This window comes from Pristiophorus japonicus, chromosome 2 (assembly GCF_044704955.1).
Source record: "Pristiophorus japonicus isolate sPriJap1 chromosome 2, sPriJap1.hap1, whole genome shotgun sequence".
Classification (NCBI taxonomy): domain Eukaryota; kingdom Metazoa; phylum Chordata; class Chondrichthyes; family Pristiophoridae; genus Pristiophorus; species Pristiophorus japonicus.
Window position 1 is genome coordinate 209164730 of NC_091978.1, and position 19905 is coordinate 209184634.

The following is a 19905-nucleotide window of genomic DNA, read 5'->3' on the forward strand; positions in this document are numbered from 1 at the left end:
AAACTTTGCCGCTGTAATATGTAATATGTGTTAAACACCCCATAAAAGGTTAAGCCTTGTTGGAAGAGGTGTAACTGGGGTTTGAACAGCAGATTGATTGCTGAACAACTGTCCTGACCCTCTAAAATTAAAAAATTACTTTTTAAAAAAAAGTTTGATTTCAGTTTCTATCTTAACCCCATGCGTATGTCCCAATCTTTCTTTAGCTCTCTAATTTTTTTTTATATAAAGTGAATTGAATTAGTGCTTTTTATTTCCTGCTTTAATGTCTGTGAAAATTCTTCAATGTGATTGGCTATTTAGACAGCTCAACAACATCGCTGCTGCTCTCCATTGGGGATCCCCTTTTGACAACGCTACAATCAATTTAACGCCGAGAAAGCTCAAGTTTTCGCCAGAGATCGCAAAATCTTTGTGGGCAGCTTTCTTTGAGGTCAGCGGCGATCACGTTGCTTCGCTGCTGACTGAAAAATCCGGGCCAATAACATCTATCAGAGGATTATAGTGCGACTGCAACATGTTCACACATGGATTTAATAGATTGGAAAATATATTGCCAAAACGCGACTTCTGGTAGCATCATGATCCAGGTAGGTGCCCAAGGCAATATTCCAGAGAGACACTAATTCCTGACAAAAATCATCCATCTCCCGTAAACACATCCCACGTACCAGACTTTCAAGAAAGTTAGAATGGAACCACAAACTAACAGCCCTGCCAGCACCCTACAAAGGGGTAGACTTTGATATCCCCCTATGCCCACCAAACCCTAGCGACTTATCCAATGATCACAATTTCCAAAGAGTATATTGTTCCCAAAATGTGCACCACCATATTGGTTACCTTAAATACCTCAATTCATTCGCCTGCAAGTGCCATATGTCATGTGACAAAAGCAGTGACGGCTCAAAATTTATGCATGTACTTTTTATTTTAAAAAATCCATAAATACTCTGGATACTTACTGGTTTTCCTCCTTCATTTTTCTGTATACATCAAACTGGTAATCTCCTTGACCATGGAAGAAACTATTCTCAGAGGAAAGATCACAAAAGTGTACAGCATCATCTGGGGAGAACAAATCATTTAGTGCATAAAATGTAGTGAATAATAGATATGTGGATACGATTGCACATTAAAATAAGGCATTCAGAACACATCATAAACTAACAAAGCTAAGAGTGATATTCTAAACTCCGAGGTACCATTACAGCCTTCACTGTCGGAAATGCCATCTTCTGGACGAGATGTTAAACTGAGGCCCCATCTGCCCTGTCAAGAGGTCATAAAAGAGCCATGGCTCTATTCAAAGTGCAGGGGAATTCTCCCCATTGTACTGGCCAACATTTATTAGTCAATCAACAACTAAAACAGATTACTTGGTCATTTATTTTATTGCTGTTTCTGAGAGCTTGCTAATCGCAAATTTGCTGCCTCCTTCCTTACAGTACAACAGTGACTGCACTTCAAAAGTACTTCATTGGCTGTAAAGAGCTTTGCGATGACCCAGGTCATGAAAAGCACTGTATGAATGCAAGTCTTTTGCGGAGACTCAAACTATAATCTTCCAGTCCTCCTTGGATATGGAGGTGGTGCCGGAGGACTGAAGAGTTGCAAATGTTATACCCCTGTTTAAAAAAGGAGAGATAAACCCAGTAACTACAGGCCAGTCAGCCTAACATCGGTGGTGGGGAAACTTTGACACACAATAATCTGGGACAAAATGAATTGGCATTTAGAAAAAGACGGGCTAATAAATGAAAGTTAACATGGATGTTAAAGGCAAATTGTGTTTGACTAACTTGCTTGAGTTCTTTGATGAAGTAACAAAGAGGGTTGATGTTTTTATGGACTTTCAAAAAAAGGTGTCTTTTTCATGATACTTTCATGACCTCGAGTTGTCGCAAAACTCGTTAGCAAAGTTAAAGCCAAAAGCATTAAATGGACATGGATACAAAATTGGCTAAGGGACAGAAAGCAGTGGTGAATGGTTGTTTTTCAGACTGGATAAAAGTATACAATGGTATTCCCCAGGGTTGGTATTAGGACCACTGCTCTTTTTGATGTATATTAATGACCTGGAGTTGCGTATAAAGGGCATAATTTCAAAGTTTGCAGCTTTCCAGCGGTACTGAATTTCGGGCCCATTTAATGGTAGGACACTGAGAAGCATAGAGGAACAAAGGGACCTTAGAGTGCATGTCCACAGATCTCTGAAGATGGCAGGCCAGGTCGATAAGGTGGTTAAGAAAGCATATGGAATACTTGCATTTATTAGCCGAGGCATAGAATACAAGAGAAGGGAGGTTGTGCTTGAACTGTATAAAACACTAGTTAGGCCACAGCTAGAATACTGCGTGCAATTCTGGTCACATTACAGAAGAGATGTGATTGCACTAGAGAGGGTACAGAGGAGATTTACGAGGATGTTGCCTGGAATTTTAGCCATGAGGAAAGATTGGATAGGCTGGGTTTGGTTTCTTTGGAACAGAGGAGGCTGAGGGGAGACCTTATTGAGATGTATAAAATTATGAGGGGCCTAGTCAGAGTGGACAGGAAGGCCTATTTACATTAGCAGAGGGGTCAACAACCAGGGGGGCATAGATTTAAAGCAATTGGTAGGAGGTTTAGAGAGGATTGAGGGAATATTTCTTCACGGGTGGTGGGGATCTAGAACTCACTGCCTGAAAAAGGTGGTAGAGGCAGAAACACTCACCACACTTAAAGGGTACTTGGGTGTACACTTGAAGTGCCATAACCTACAGTGCTACAGACCAAGAACTGGAAAGTGGGATTAGGTTGGATAGCTCTTTGTTGGCCGACGCAGACACGATGGGCCGAAATGGCCTCCTTCTGTGCTGTAAATTTCTATGATTCTATGAAATGAGAAAATTAGAAAGAAACAGACTAGGACAGATGACAAAGTGAACACAGAAAAATGTTCTCATTTTTAGGTAATGTTTTCTTTAAGCAATTTAGAGTTACATAGGATTACATAGGCTATACCATACAGAAACAGGCCATTCAGCCCAACCTTTCCTATTCTAAATCTATCAGCATAATTCTCTATTCCCTTCTCCCTTGTCTAGCCTCCCCTTAAATGCATCATATACTATTTGTTTCAACCACTCCCTGTGGTAGCAAGTTCCACATTCTCACCACTCTTTGGGTAAAGAATTTTCTGCTGAATTCCCTATTGGATTTCTTGATGACTATCTTATATTGATGGCCTCTAGTTATGCTCAAGTGGAAACACTCTCTCTATATGCACTCTATCAAAACCTTTCATAATTTTAAAGGCCTATTAGGTCGCCCCTCAGCCTTGTTTATTCAAGAGGAAAGAGACTCAACTGGTTCATCCTTTCCTGATATGTATACCCTTGCATTTCTGGTATCATCCTTGTAAATCTTCTCTGCACACTCTCCAGTGCCTCTATATCCTTTTTATAATACGGTGACCGTACTCAGTACTCCAAGTGTGGTCTAACCAAGGTTCGATACAGGTTTAGCATAACTTCCCTACTTTTCAATTCTATACCTCTAAAAATAAGCCCTAGTGATGGGTTTGCTTTTTTAAAAATAGCCCCGCTAACCTGGGTCTAACTTTTAGTGATTTGTGCATTAGTACTCTGAGATCCCTTTGTTTCTTTGCTCCACCTAGACTCACACCCTTCAAGTAATAAGTGACCTCCCTATTCTTCTACCAAAATGTAATACCTCACATTTATCGGTGTTGGACTTCATTTGCCAATTCGGCAAGTTTCTTAATGTCCTCCTGTAATTTGTTGCAGTCCTCCTCAGTATGGACCTTCACCGCTGCCACCCCGCCCCCTCCCCCCCAATTTGGTATCATCTGCAAATTTAGAAATTGTGTTTTTGATTCCAAAGTCTAAATCGTTGATCCAAATTGTGAACAGCAGTGGTCCCAGTACTGATCCTTGTGGAACACCACTGCCCACCTTCTGCCACTGTGAATAGCTACTTTTTACCCCAACTCTCTGCTTTCTGTCTTGAAGCCAGTTAGATATCCATTCTGTTGCTTGTCCCCTAACTCTACATTCTCTGACCTTGTTCATCAATCTATTACAGAAACAAAGGCCCCCAAGTTTCCACACGCGGCAAAACAGGCGCCCCTCCGAGCTGGGCGCCCGTTTTTCGCGCCGAAAACGGCGCCTGAAAAAAAACGCGCTATTCTCGAGCGCTTTGCAGCTCGATGTCAGCTTGGCGTGGCACCCAGGGGGCGGAGCCTACCACTCGCGCAGATTTTGTAAGTAGGAGGGGGCGGGTACCATTTAAATGAGTTTTTTCGTGCCGGCAACCCTGCGCGTTCGCGCACGCGCAGTGTGAAGGAAACATTGGCACTCGGCCATTTTAAAAAGTGCTGCAGAAAAAGTGAAAATTTGTTTATTGAACCCTTGCAAAGGCTTGTATTTTAATTTTCTTGATATTTCTGTGTGTGAGGGTGAGGGAGTGCATTCTGTAATTAAAGATAGACTGTGATAAACGGGACACATGCACTTGTTTGAGACTATTCAAATTCTTTGTAGCTGTTCAATTTTTAACATTTTTTAATAAAACCACATTGCCCTTCCATGATCAGCACTGAGGCTTCTTGCAGCTTTCTCCCCCTGCCGTCGGTCGGTCCCGACGGCAAACCGCTGCCTGAAAGGCCTGCCTGAAGCACTTTCACACAGGTAGGAACATGGTTTATTTAATCTTTTCTTTGCTTATAAATTTTTATTCAGGTTGGATTTATTTGTATAATATTTGTATAAGTATAACTAAGGATTTATTATAGAATTTAATTACTTCCCTTCCCCCCCCCCACCTCGTTCCCAACGCCTAATTTGTAACCTGCGCCTGATTTTTTAATGTGTAGACAAGGTTTTTTCAAGCCTACAAAAATCTTCACTTGCTCCATTCTAAGTTAGTTTGGAGTACGTTTTCACTGTGGAAACTTTCAAATCAGGCATCAGTGGCCGGACACGCCCCTTTTTGAAAAAAAAATTCTGTTCAAAAGTGAAACTGTTCTACCTGACTAGAACTGCAGAAAACTTAAATGTGGAGAATTCCGATTTCTAAGATACTCCGTTCTCCACCAGTTGCTCCTAAAAATCAGGAGCAAATCATGTGGAAACTTGGGGCCAAAGAAAATAGGTGCAGTAGGTCATTCGGCCCTTCGAGCCTGCACCGCCATTCAACAAGATCATGGCTGATCACCCACCCCAGCACCTCTCCCCCACACACCCCGACCCCCCCCAGCTGCAAGGACCACATCCAACTCCCTCCCGAACACATCCAATGAACTGGCATCAACAACTCTCCGCGGCAGGGAACCCCACAGGCCAACAACTCCCCGAGTGAAGAAGTCTCTCCCAATCCCCGCCCCAAACAGCCCACCCCCGTTCCCAAGAGCGTGCCACCCCACCCCGGCTCCGGACCCACCTAACACCAGGAACACTTTCCCCCACCCCCGCACCCAACCCCCCCCCGTCCCGTCAGAATCCTTCCCAAATGCCGAACACCCCCGGATGTCGAACCCCGGAGCCACGCCCCCGCGACGCTAACCACACCACATCCACCAACCGCCATCTGCGCAGTCAACCTGTCCACCCCACTCTGAACACTCCCCACACCAAGGCACAGAGCTCCCAGGCCCGCCCCTCCAACACACTTCGCCCCCCCAGACCTTCACTGCAATGTGGTCCCTCCTGTCCCCGGCCCTGGGTTTCTCCGCCCCCCCCACCTCCACCATTCTCCCCTCCATCCCGCGCCCCCGTCTCCCCTCCACTTCCCTCTGCCTCCCTGCACAGACTCCCATCTTGGGGGCGGTAACCTTCTGGGGCAGGAAATTTTAGCCCCCAGCGTGGAAGTCCTGCTCCCGCCGCAGAATTGGCCTTACCACCCCTCAATGGAAGCGGAGTGTAATTTCCCACACTCCATTTCCTTTGGGGGCAGTTACCGGGGCACGACTGGATGTTCCTGTGAGTTTGAACTGGTGCTCTCCACTTTCCTGTCCTGTGACCTTATCAAGGGCCCTTTGAAAATCTAGATAAATTACATCTACTGCAATACCATTGTCTGTCTTCTCTGTTACCGCTTCAAAAAATTCAATGAGGTTGATCAAGTGAGACTTTCTCTTTTTGAAATCCATGCTGGCTATTCATTATTACTAGTAGAGACCCCCCAAAAAATTTGCAATCAAATTACTATCTTTATTGCAACAGTACTTGTTTATACTGTTACCATCATCTTTGTTTATAGAATCAATGCTGATATCCTTCCTCCCCCAACCCCCTCCCCCCACCCGAACCCCAACCCCCTACCACCCCCCCCAACCCGACAGGGGTCCATGCACATGGATCATTAAAATGTCCTGGACTGGAAATAAAATAATCAAAAAGGCTAAATGAAAAGCTGGCCTTTATATCTAGAGCACAAGGGGTTAGAAGTCATACTGCAGCTATACAAACCCTCTTCTTTAGACCACACCTTGGGCTGGATTTTCGCCGCGATTTGACCCTCCGCGGCAAAAACCCAGTCGGTGGGATCCTCGGGTACCTCTTTGCAGCGGCGCTTACAAGTACCGCCGACGTGCAATGCCGCGGATTGCATTACCGTCGTACTTTCGGCACTCTCCCAACCCTTATGCCACGCCCAGAACATCAACAGGTCAAACCTGTCTGTGCAGCCCTGCCGGCAACAGTATGTATGAAGACCTGCAAAAAAGGGAAGTTAAAGTTTTTATTTTTAAATTATTTTTCAGTGATTTAGTAGGGAAGGGTTTTGTGTATATTCTCCCCCCACCCCCAAAGTCTCTCTCGCAGCGCTACCGGCCCCGGACTAAAGTTGCCGAAACTCGCGGTTTGCGCTGGGAATCGCTGTGCAATGCCGATTTGACCGATCATAAAGGCCGAAAGTTAGGCCGAGAAACGGTAGCGCGGCAAAAACAGTTATTTTGGCGCAAAACTAGTTTTCACCAAAAAGCAAAAATCTAACCCAAGCTTGAGAACTGTGAGCAGTTTTGGGCACCACACCATAGGAAGGATATCTTGGTCTTGGAGGGAGTGAGGTGTAGATTTACTAGAATGATACATGGACTTTCAGGGTTAAATTACAAGGAGAGATTACACAACATTTAGAAGATTATGGGATGATTTGATTGAAGTTTTCAGGATATTGAAATCAATCTGATTTAAATGCTGCAATAGAATGTGGTAGGGTAGATAGAAACTATTTCCACTGGTTGAGGAAACTAGGATGAGGGGACATCGCCTAAAAATTAGAGCCAGCCCTCTCAGGAGTGAAGTTAGGAAACATTTTTACACACAAAGGATGTTGGAGGTTTGGAACTCTTCCATAAACAGCAGTTGATGCTTGGTCAATTGTTAATCTTTTAAATCGGAGATTGGTATATTTTTGTATACAAAGGTATTTAAGGGATATGGGGCAAAGGCAGGTATATGGAGTTAGGTTGCAGATCAGCCATGAGTAGCTAAATGAGAAATTAGAGATGCAGGCAATAAGGGTACAGCAGTTATCCTGGGCGACTTTAATCTACATATAGATTGGGCTAACCAAACTGGTAGCAATACGGTGGAGGAGGATTTCCTAGAGTGTATTAGGGATGGTTTTCTAGACCAATATGTCGAGGAACCAACTAGAGGGCTAACTATCCTAGACTGGGTGATGTGTAATGAGAAAGGACTAATTAGCAATCTTGTTGTGCGAGGTCCCTTGGGAAGAATGACCATAATATGGTAGAATTCTTTATTAAGATGGAGAGTGACACAGTTAATTCAGAGACTAGGGTCCTGAACTTAGGGAAAGGTAACTTCGATGGTATGGAACATGAATTGGCTAGAATAGACTGGTGAATGATACTTAAAGGTTGACGGTAGATAGGCAATGGCAAACATTTAAAGATCACATGGATGAACTTCAACAATTGTACTTCCCTGTTTGGAGTAAAAATAAAATGGGGAAGGTGGCTCAACCGTGGCTAACAAGGGAAATTAAGGATAGTGCTAAATCCAAGGAAGAAGCATATAAATTGGCCAGAAAAAGCAGCAAACCTGAGGACTGGAAGAAATTCAGAATTCAGCAGAGGAGGACAAAGGGTTTAATTAGGAGAGGGAAAAGACAGTATGGGAGGTAACTGATTGCAAAAGCTTCTATAGATATGTGAAAAGAAAAAGATTAGTGAAGACAAACGTAGGTCCCTTGCAGTCAGAATCAGATGACTTTATAATGGGGAACAAAGAAATGGCAGACCAATTGAACAAATACTTTGGTTCTGTCTTCACGAAGGAAGACATAAATAACCTTCCGGAAATACGAGGGGACCGAGGGTCTTGTAAGAAGGAGGAACTGAAGGAAATCCTTATTAGTCAGGAAATTGTGTTAGGGAAATTGATGGGATTGAAGGCCGATAAATCCCCAGGGCCTGATAGTCTGCATCCCAGAGTACTTAAGGAAGTGGCCCTAGAAATAGTGGATGCATTGGTGATCATTTTCAGCAGTCTATCGACTCTGGATCAGTTCCTAAGGACTGGAGGGTAGCTAATGTAACACCACTTTTTAAGAAAGGAGGGAGAGAGAAGATAGGATATTACAGACCGGTTAGCCTGACATCAGTAGTGGGGAAAATGTTGGAATCAATTATTAAAGATAAAATAGCAGCACATTTGGAAAGCAGTGACAAGATCGGTCCAAGTCACCATGGATTTATGAAAGGGAAATCATGCTTGAAAAATCTTCTAGAATTTTTTGAGGATATAACTAGTAGAGTGAACAGGGGAGAACCAGTGGATGTGGTGTATTTGGACTTTCAAAAGGCTTTTGACAAGGTCCCACACAAGAGATTGGTGTGCAAAATTAAAGCACATGGTATTGGGGGTAATGTATTGACGTAGATAGAGAACTGGTTGGCAGACAGGAAGCAGAGAGATGGGATAAACGGGTCCTTTTCAGAATATTAGGCAGTGACTAGTGGGGTGCCACAGGGCTCAGTGATTTAGATGAAGGAATTGAGTGTAATATCTCTAAGTTTGCAGATGATACTAAGCTGGGTGGCGGTGTGAGCTATGAGGAGGATGCCAAGAGGCTGCAGGGTGACTTGGACAGGTTAGGTGAGTGGGCAAATGTATGGCAGATGCAGTATAATGTGGATAAGTGTGGGGTTATCCACTTTGGTGGCAAAAACAAGACAGCAGATTATTATCTGAATGGCGGCAGATTAGGAAAAGGGGAGGTGCAACGAGACCTGGGTGTCATGGTACATCAGTAATTGAAAGTTGGCATGCAGGTACAGCAGGCAGTGAAGGCGGCAAATGGCATGTTGGCCTTCATAGCGAGGGGATTCGAGTATAGGAGCAGGGAGGTCTTACTGCAGTTGTACAGGGCCTTGGCTAGGCTTCACCTGGAATATTGTGTTCAGTTTTGGTCTCCTAATCTGAGGAAGGACGTTCTTGCTATTGAGGGAGTGCAGCGAAGGTTCACCAGACTGATTCCCAGGATGGCAGGACTGACATATGAGGAGAGACTGGATTGACTGGGCTTGTATTCACTGGAGTTTAGAAGGATGAGAGGGGATCTCATAGAAACAAATAAAATTCTGACTGGACTGGACAGGTCAGATACAAGAAGAATGATCCCAATGTTGGGGAAGTCCAGGACCAGTGGACACAGTCTAAGGATAAAGGGTAAGCCATTTAGGACCGAGATGAGGAGTAACCTCATCACTCAGAGTTGTTAACCTGTGGAACTCTCTACTGCAGAGAGTTGTTGATGCCAGTTCGTTGAATATATTCAAGAGGGAGTTAGATATGGCCCTTAAGGCTAAAGGGATCATGGCGTATGGAGAGAAAGCAGGAAAGGGGTACTGAGGTGAAGGTCAGCCATGATCTTATTGAATGGTGGTGCAAGGCTCGAATGGCCTACTCCTGCACCTATTTTCTATGTTTCTATAGCCTACTCCTGTTCTTGTGTTATAAAGCTATTCCCGATGTTTGTTTTTAAACTATGTCAGTATTAGTTTCACTACCTCAATATTTTCAGGTGTCTACGGTATATGGTCTGTGTCTCTGAGCCGTGGAGGAGGCCAGGTATCATTACAGCCCTGTAGACCATAAGCTTGGTGCCAGATTTGAGGTCCTGGTCTTCAAACACTCTCTTCCTCAGGCGACCGAAGGCTGCGCTGGTACAGTGGATGCGGTGTTGGACCTCGTCATCGATATCTGCCCTTGCTGATCATAGACTCCCAAGGTATGGAAATGGTCCACGTTGTCCAAGGCTGCGCGTGGATTTTGATAACCGGGGGGACAGTGCTGTGAGGCAGGGTCAGGTTGGTGGAGGATCTTTGACTTAGGGATGTTAACCCATGCTTTCGGACATCTCGGTGAAGATGTTGATGATGGCTTGGAGTTCAGCCTCCGAATGTGCGCAGGCGCAAGCATCGTTCGATGACAGAGGACGGGAGAACTTTGGATCTAACCTGGAGGCGACGAAGGTGGAACAGGCTCCCATCGGTTCTGTAGTTTAGTTCCACTCCTTGTTGAGTAAAAGCGCTGGAGAAGTACCACCAACGCTGCGTCCGCAAGATCCTGAAAATCCACTGGGAGAATAGACGAACCAACGTCAGTGTTCTCGATCAGGCCAACATCCCCAGCATCGAAGCACTGACCACACTTGACCAGTTCCGTTGGGCGGGCCACATCATCCGCATGCCCAACAGGAGACTCCCAAAGCAAGCGCTCTACTTGGAACTCCTACATGGTAAGCGAGCCCCAGGTAGGGAGAGGAAACATTTCAAGGACACCCTCAAAGCCTCCTTGATAAAGAGCAACATCCCACCTGGGAATCCCTGGCCCAAGACTGCCCTAAGTAGAGGAAGAGCATCCAGGGGGTGGGGAGCTAAACACATCTAGACTCGTCGCCGAAAGCATGCAGAAAGGAAATGCAGACAGCGGAAGGAGCGTGCGGAAAACCAAACTACCCACCCACCCTTTCCTTCAACCACTGTCTGTCCCACCTGTGACAGAGACTGTAATTCCCGTATTGGACTGTAGAGTCACCTGAGAACTCACTTTTAGAGTGGAAGCAAGTCTTCCTCGATTTCGAAGGACTGCCTATGATGATGACCACAATGTATGAGCTGATTAAAAGCCTGCAAGTCCAGTTGATCAAACGAAACAGGAATATTTAAACAAAAAATCAAACTCAGCTTTATAAAAATACATTTGCATTGTTACTAACCTCTTCCCATTCTTGATAGAGTATAATCAATAATATTGACCATAAATCCATGGGTGTCAATATTGAAAGTTTTCCCACACAATTTGTATTCAATCTGTTTGATGTCAGTTTCCTTGATAAGAACATTACCCCAGTGCAAGTCTCTGAAATTGAATTCAAACAAGGACCCAGACAGTGTCCAATTAATATCAAAGAAAAACATTGCAACTTATAAAAAGCAAAATACCTAGGCAACAAAATTCCTGGGGCTGGGGAGGACAGAATGAATGTGATCCCAGCAGGGATGCCACAATTGAGGCAGAATATTGAGTCATTTCAGAATATTTGAATTGAGTCCAAAAGGGTGAGTGCTTTTTGGTCCCCACCTCGGTCAGCCAGATTTGAGTGATTGAGGAATCATATCCAGCTCAACTCGAAATAGCTGGCATAAATCCCATTGACCCCAAGAGCAGAAATAGGTCCAGTTCCGGGCCTTAAGGCAGCCCCACGAATGTTGCCAGGAAAGTTTAATATATCCCAGGGAGGAATTGTCTTAAAAACACATCCCTTTGCTCTAGGCGACAGCTTTACACCTTACTGGGGCATTGCCTCCATAGGTGGGGTCCATCTGATCTGAATATTAAAATTTCTGTCCCGTGATTTGGAAAGTCAATGGCTGGGCAAAGAGGCAGTGGAAGTCCAGTCGCATCACATTTCCACCCCCGTAAAATGATCTATGGAATTTAGCGGCACAAATTTCTAGTAGCTTGGAAAAAAAAGAACCATTGACATCAAAATAAAATTGTAAGTGAAAAAGAGCAGTCATATCAATATTAATACCAAATGTTCCTGCAATAGAATTAACTACCTATTTTTAGTTTGATTCATTCTGTTTCTTTGAATGTGGTTTATTCTCAACATACCTTATTATCCTCAAGCCAATAAAAGTCAATGGAATAGTAGCCCTGCAGTAATTTTTTTCTATGTATTGATGTGACATCCCCTATTGTCAAAAGCCACATCTGGGGGCCAGCTAAACTACAATCAAAATGCAAAGTCAATATCATCAAAAGATTTGCAACACTTTCAGATATACATTGGCCCAGAAATTGCGGTCGGAGGCTTCCCGCAGGTGGATGCCTCCGACCTGAAAAATTTCTTCGAATCTACCCGGTGGTCCTGGAGAAACGTGGAATTCTGTTGGGATGGCCTTCTCTTCCCGTACTGCAAAGCGTGCTCCCATCCTCCAGGTTCCCACGCAGAAGGTGTAGTCACTTGTGACTGCTCAACCAATCAGGTAGTATTCCACAGCTTTCTCATTAATGGCAATGAGAACTCTGTATCTACGAGTTCTCATTGCTATTAATGAGAAAAAAAAACAAATACACAAATAAATAAAAAAAGCACGTCACATAATTAAAATTAATTAAAATTAAAGTTAATAAATGCCATAGAAAAAAAATATTTTTCCGATTTTTAAAAAAGTTTTGTAATTAGGGTTAAAAATAAACTTACCTTAGTGGGCAGGGTTTTTAAACAATAAAATGTGTTTTTAAAATTTAATTTAATTATATTTTTGTATGTTTTAAAACTCTTACGCTTATAAAAGTAGGTTCTGCACCTGCTTTTATCAGGCGTAAGAGTTTTGAGGACATTTGCTGGGCAAGATATGGGTAGATCTGACAAGCTCTAGCTTGACATAAGAACATAAGAAATAGGAGCAGGAGTAGGCCATACAGTCCCTCGAGCCTGCTCCGCCATTCATGGCTGATCTGATCAGGGACTCAGCTCCACTTCCCTGCCCGCTCCCCGTAAACCCTTATCGTTTAAGAAACTGTCTATTTCTGTCTTAAATTTATTTAATGTCCCAGCTTTCACAGCTCTCTGAGGCAGCGAATTCCAGATTTACAACCCTCTGAAGAAATTTCTCCTCATCTCAGTTCTAAATGGGCAGTACCTTATTCTAAGATCATGCCCTCTAGTTCTAGTTTCCCCCACCATCCTCTCTGCATCCACCTTGTCAAGCCCCCTCATAATCTTATACATTTAGATAAGATCACCTCTCATTCTTCTGAATTCCAATGAGTAGATGCCCAACCTACTCATAAGTCAACCCCCTCATCCCCGGAATCAACCTAGTGAACCTTCTCTGAAATGCCTCCAAAGCAAGCATATCCTTTCGTAAATATGGAAACCAAAACTGCACGCAGTATTCCAGGTGTGGCCTCACCAATAACCTGTACAGCTGTAACAAGACTTCCCTGCTTTTATACTCCATCCCATTTGCAATAAAGGCTAAGATTCCATTGGCCTTCCTGATCACTTGCTGTACCTGCATATTATCCTTGTGTTTCATGCACAAGTACCCCTAGGTCCCGCTGTACTGCAGCACTTTGCAATATTTCTCCATTTAAATAATAACTTGCTCTTTGATTTTCTTCTTCCAAAGTGCATGACCTCGTACTTTCCAACATTATAATCCATCTGCCAAATTTTTGCTCACTCACTTAGCCTGTCTATGTCCTTTTGCAACTTTTATATGTCCTCCTCACACATTCCTTTTCTTCCCATCTTTGTATAGTCAGAAAATGTGGCTATGTTACACTCAGTCCCTTCTTCCAAGTCGTTAATATAGATTGCAAATAGTTGGGGTCCTAGCACTGATCCCTGCAGCACCCCACTCGTTACTGATTGCCAACCAGAGAATGAACCATTTATCCCAACTCTCTGTTTTCTGTTTGTTAGCCAATCTTCTATCCATGCTAATATATTACCCCCAACCCCGTGAACTTTTATCTTGTGCAGTAACCTTTTGTGTGGCACCTTGTCAAATGCCTTCTGAAAGTCCAAATACGCCACATCCACTGGTTACATCCTCAAAGAATTCCAGCAAATGTGTCAAACATGACTTCCCTTTCATATATCAATGCTGACTCTGCCTGACCGAATTTTGCTTTTCCAAATGTCCTGTTACTGCTTCTTTAATAATGGACTCCAACATTTTCCCAACCACAGATGTTAGGCTAACTGGTCTATAGTTCCCTGTGTTTTGCCTGCCTCCTTTTTTGAATAGGGGCATTACATTTGCAGTTTTCCAATCTACTGGGACCTCCCCAGAATCCAGAGAATTTTGGTAAATTGCAACCAATGCATCCACAATCCCTGCTGCTATTTCTCTTAAGACTCTAGGATGCAAGCCATCAGGTCCAGGGGATTTATCTGCCTTTAGTCCCATTATCTTACTGAGTACCACCTTAGTGATGTGATTGTGTTAAGTTCCTCCCTCCCTATAGCCCCTTGACTATCCACTGTTGAAATATTGTTCGTGTCCTCTACCGTTAAAAACTGATACAAAATACTTGTTTAGAATTTCTGCCATCTCCATGTTCCCCATTATTAATTCCCCAGTCTCGTCCTCTAAGGGACCAACATTTACTTTAGCCACTCTTTTTTTGTTATATACCTATAGAAATTCTTGCTATATGTTTTTATATTTTGTGCTAGTTTACTTTCATAGTCTATTTTCCCTTTCTTAATCATTTTTTGAATCATTCTTTGCTGGCTTTTAAAAGCTTCCCAATCTTCTGTCCTCCCACTAGTTTTGGCCACTTTGTATGCCCTCGTTTTTAAATCGGATACCATCCTTTATTTCTTTAGTTAGCCACGGATGGCTTTCTTTTCTCTTGCATCCTTTCCTCCTCACTGGAATATATTTTTCTTGAGAGTTGTGAAATATTTCTTTAAATGTACACCACTGTTCATCAACTGTTCTACACTTCAATCTGTTTTCCCAGGCCACTTTACCCAACTCTGCCCTCATACCTTCATAGTCTCCTTTATTTAAGCTTAGTACGCTGGTTAGAGATCCTACTTTCTTACCCTCCATCTGAATTTGAAATTCAACCATGCTATGATCACTCATTCCGAGGAGATCCTTTGCTAGGAAATTTTTTATTAATCCTGTCTTATTACACAGGACCAGATCAAAGATAGCCTGCCCCCTGGTTGGTTCTGTTACATACTGCTCAAGGAACCCGTCCCTTACGCACTCTATGAACTCTTCCTCAAGGCTACCCTGACCAATTTGATTTGTCCAATCAATATGGAGGTTAAAATTACCCATGATTATTGCTGTTCCCTTTTTACAAGCCCCCACTATTTCCTGGTTTATGCTCCGACCAACAGAGTTGCTACTGTTAGTGGGCCTATATACTACACCCACCAGTGACTTTTTCCTCTTATTGTTCCTTATCTCCACCCAAACTGTTTCAACATCCTGATCCTTTGAGCATATATCGTTTCTCACTATTGCAGTGATTCCATCCTTTATCAATAGAGCCATCCCACCTCCTTTTCCTTTCTGTCTGTCCTTCCGGATTGTCAAATATCCCTGAATATTTAATTGACAGACCAGAAAAGGCAGTTTTCAGCGTATGCACAGTATGTGCTGAAAACCGGCTTTTGCTATGCCTTCCCGGGTCCGTAGAAACTCCTTACGGATCCGGGGAGGCCGGGATTTCCACGCCATTGTTTGTGTTGATGTGGCAACCTATGGTTTTATGGACAAATGAACTAAATGACTGCCCAGATTACACAAGCATTTATTTCCTTACGTCTGCCCTGAAGGGAATGCTCAAGTACAGTTTTCAGCAGACCTCCGGTATCTCCTAAAAGGTCATGCCTGACATAGAAACATAGAAAGGAGTAGGCCATTCAGCCCTTCGAGCCTGCACCACCATTCAATAAGATCATGGTTGATCATTCACCTCAGTATCCCTTTCCTGTTTTCTCTCCATATCCCTTGATCCCTTTAGCTGTAAGGGCCATATCTAACTCACTCTTGAATATATCCAATGAACTGGCATCGACAACTCTCTGCGGTAGGAAATTCCACAGGTTAACAACGCTGAGTAAAGAAGTTTCTCCTCATCTCAGTCCTAAATGGCTTACCCCTTAACCTTAGATTGTGTTCCCTGGTTTGGACTTCCCCAACATCAGGATCATTCTTCCTGCATCTAACCGATCCAGTCCCGTCAGAATTTTATATGTTTCTATGAGATTCCCTCTCATCCTTCTAAACGCCAGTGAATACAGGCCCAGTCGATCCAGTCTCTCCTCATGTGTCAGTCCTGCCAACCCGGGAATCAGTCTGGTGAACCTTCGCTGCACTCACTCAATAGCAAGAACATCCTTCCTCAGATTAGGAGACCAAAACTGAACACAATATTCCAGGTGAGGCCTCACTAAGGCCCTGTACAACCGCAGTAAGACCTCCCTGCTCCTATACTCAAATCTCCTAGCTATGAAGGCCAACATACCATTTGCCTTCTTCACCGCCTGCTGTACCTGCATGCCAACTTTCAATGACTGATGTACCATGACATCCAGGTCTCATTGCACCGCCCCTTTTCCTAATCTGTCACCATTCAGATAATATTCTGTCGTCTTGTTTTTGCCACCAAAGTGGATAACCTCACATTTATCCATATTATATTGCATCTGCCATGCATTTGCCCACTCACCTAACCTGTCCACGTCACCCTGCAGCCTTTTAGCGTCCTCCTCACAGCTCACACCGCCACCCAGCTTAGTGTCATCTGCAAACTTGGAGATATTACACTCAATTCCCTCATCCAAATCGTTAATGTATATTGTAAATAGCTGAGGTCCCAGCACTGAGCCCTGCGGCAACCCACTAGTCACTGCCTGCCATTTCTGAAAAAGGGCCCATTTATCCCGACTCTCTGCTTCCTGTCTGCCAACCAGTTCTCTATCCACGTCAGTACCTTACCCCCAATACCACGTGCTTTAATTTTGCACACCAATCTCTTGTGTGGGACCTTGTCAAAAGCCTTTTGAAAGTCCAAATACACCACATGCACCAGTTCTCCCTTGTCCACTCTACCAGTTACATCCTCAAAAAATTCAACAAGATTTGTCAAGCAGGATTTCCCAAGCAGCATTTTCTTTTCATAAATCCATGCTGACTTGGACTGATTCCGCCACTGCTTTCCAAATGTGTTGCTATTTCATCTTTAATAATTGATTCCAACATTTTCCCCATTACTGATGTCAGGCTAACCTGTCTATAATTACCTGCTTTCTCTCTCCCTCCCTTCTTAAAAAGTGGTGTTACATTAGCTACCCTCCAGTCTATAGACTGTTGGAAAATGATCACCAATGCATCCACTATTTCTAGGGCTACTTCCTTAAGTACTCTGGAATGCAGACCATCAGGCCCCGAGGATTTATTGGCCTTCAATACCATCAATTTCCTTAACACCATTTCCCGCCTAATAAGATTTTCCCTCAGTTCCTCCTTCTCACGAGACCCTCGGTCCCCTAGTATTTCCGGAAGGTTATTTGTGTCTTCCTTCGTGTTATCGTGTTATCTCCAGATTTCAATATTCCTACGCTCTCCTGGTCAGCCCCCCATCTTCCACCCTTCATAAACTTGAACTCATCCAAAACTCTGCTGCCGTGCTCCAACTCACACAAAGTCCCGCTCACCGATCATCCCCGTGCTCGCTGACCTACATTGGCTCCCGGTCCGGCAACGCCTCAGTTTTAGAATTCTTATCCTGGTGTTCAAATCATCTCCATGTCTTCGCCCCATTCCATCTCTGCAACCTCCTCCAGCTCTACAACCCTCCAAGATCTTTGTGCTTCTCCAATTCAGGTCTCTAGCACATCCCCAATTTTAATCACTCCATCATTGGCTGCCGTGCCTTCAGCTACCTAGACCCGAAGCTCTGGAATACCCTCACTAAACCTCTCAGCCCTTCGACCTCACTCTCCTTTAAATCTCTCCTTAAACCTACCTCTTTGACCAAGCTTTTGGTCACCTGTCCCAATACCTTATGTGGTTCCATGTCAAATTTTGTCTGAGAACACTCCTGTGAAGCACCTTGGGATGCTTTATTATGTTAAAGACACTATGTAAATGCAAGTTGTTGCTCGTGTTTTTGGAAGGAGAATGCGACAATGATTATCATCATATTGCTGTCTGCCAAACACAGACAGGGTGTACTGTGCCTCAAGCAGTTTTAAATGATAGAAGTTTAAGATTACAAAAAAGACTAATATAAGCTGATTCAGAACCAACTTCGTCCCATGCAGAGACAGGAATCGAAACAGCACATGTTCTAAGCTCCCTTCATGATGCAGAACATCTGTCAGGGTAGGAGGATATGGGGAAATATTTGCAATATAAACTGAGTGAACTCCAGGAGAGGTCCTCATAACAATTTGAAAAAAGGAAAAATTGCTAAAGCATCTGCTGTAAATTCGGGTCTGCCATAAATACCAGAGTTTGTGGTTGCTCCTGCAAACAATTTGGTTACAAATGGCATTCCTGGCTCAGTGTACATTCAGTGTGCAAGCCTCAACTGCTCTCGGCTAGTCCTCAATGGATTTACTGTGAAAACCCGTTGCAAATCACCATGCTAAATCGATACATTTACTTGAGTAAAGATTTTGCACATGTCAATTTCTCAAAAAATTGATCCCTTAAATATTGAAAGGCTCCCTGAAAATCGAAAGCACAGCCTTCATGGCGTCTTATTTTACGCAAGGATTCTGCCTCCACCCCCCTTACCTGTGTTCAAAATTTAAAGCAGTTTCAGCCACAGCCAAGGATGCAGTTACTTGATACAGTATACTTCTTGCTGCTTCAAGGGAAGGTATCTGCAGGAACAGTTTGATTTAATAAATTTGATAGAAATACGAGTAGTGTAATCTATAGAAAACAGTTAAAAAGAATTACCTTTGTTCTCATACTTTCGAGATCACAACCGCCATATTCAAATTCAAAAATGATGTAAAGCTGCTCATTCTGCAATTCATCTAGTAAAGAGAAAATATGTTTTACCTGTAGAATGTTTAGAAATTTATAAAACAATTAACCTTTGAACCATTGATTACAGTTGAAATTATTATCCAATAAAAAAAAATTTGATTCAAAGTAGCAATTTAGAACAGGTTATTTCATCAGAACAACAACATAGAAACATAGAAAATAGGTGCAGGAGTAGGCCATTCGGCCCTTCAAGCCTGCACCGCCATTCAATGAGTTCATGGCTGAACATGCAACTTCAGTACCCCATTCCTGCTTTCTCGCCATACCCCTTGATCCCCCTAGTAGTAACGACTACATCTAACTCCTTTTTGAATATATTTAGTGAATTGGCCTCAACAACGTCCTGTGGTAGAGAATTTCACAAGTTCACCACTCTCTGGGTGAAGAAGTTTCTCCTCATCTCGGCTTACCCCTTATCCTTAGACTGTGACCCCTGGTTCTGGACTTCCCCAACATTGGGAACATTCTTCCTGCATCTAACCTGTCTAAACCCGTCAGAATTTTAAACGTTTCTATGAGATCCCCTCTCATTCTTCTGAACTCCGGTGAATACAAGCCCAGTTGATCCAGTCTTTCTTGATATGTCAGTCCCGCCATCCCGGAAATCAGTCTGGTGAACCTTCGCTGCACTCCTTCAATAGCAAGAATGTCCTTCCTCAAGTTAGGAGACCAAAACTGTACACAATACTCCAGGCCGACCAAAACTGTACACAATACTTCAGGTGTGGCTTCACCAAGTCCCTGTATAACTGTAGTAACACCTCCCTGTCCCTGTACTCAAATCCCCTCGCTATGAAGGCCAACATGTCATT

At 43.5% G+C, this 19905-nt stretch overlaps 1 protein-coding gene across 2 annotated transcripts in view; it reads right to left on the minus strand.

Annotated features, from left to right (window-relative positions):
- Nucleotides 1-19905, minus strand: part of haspin (histone H3 associated protein kinase) — a 76486-nt gene that overhangs the window by 1226 nt on the left and 55355 nt on the right. For both annotated transcript variants that reach the window (XM_070870799.1, XM_070870803.1), the window contains exons 11-14: nucleotides 19001-19080; nucleotides 18833-18921; nucleotides 11257-11399; nucleotides 966-1068 (exon numbers count right to left, since the gene is read on the minus strand). In XM_070870799.1, the coding sequence (XP_070726900.1) occupies nucleotides 966-1068; nucleotides 11257-11399; nucleotides 18833-18921; nucleotides 19001-19080 (415 nt within the window). The remainder of the gene's footprint in view (nucleotides 1-965; nucleotides 1069-11256; nucleotides 11400-18832; nucleotides 18922-19000; nucleotides 19081-19905) is intronic.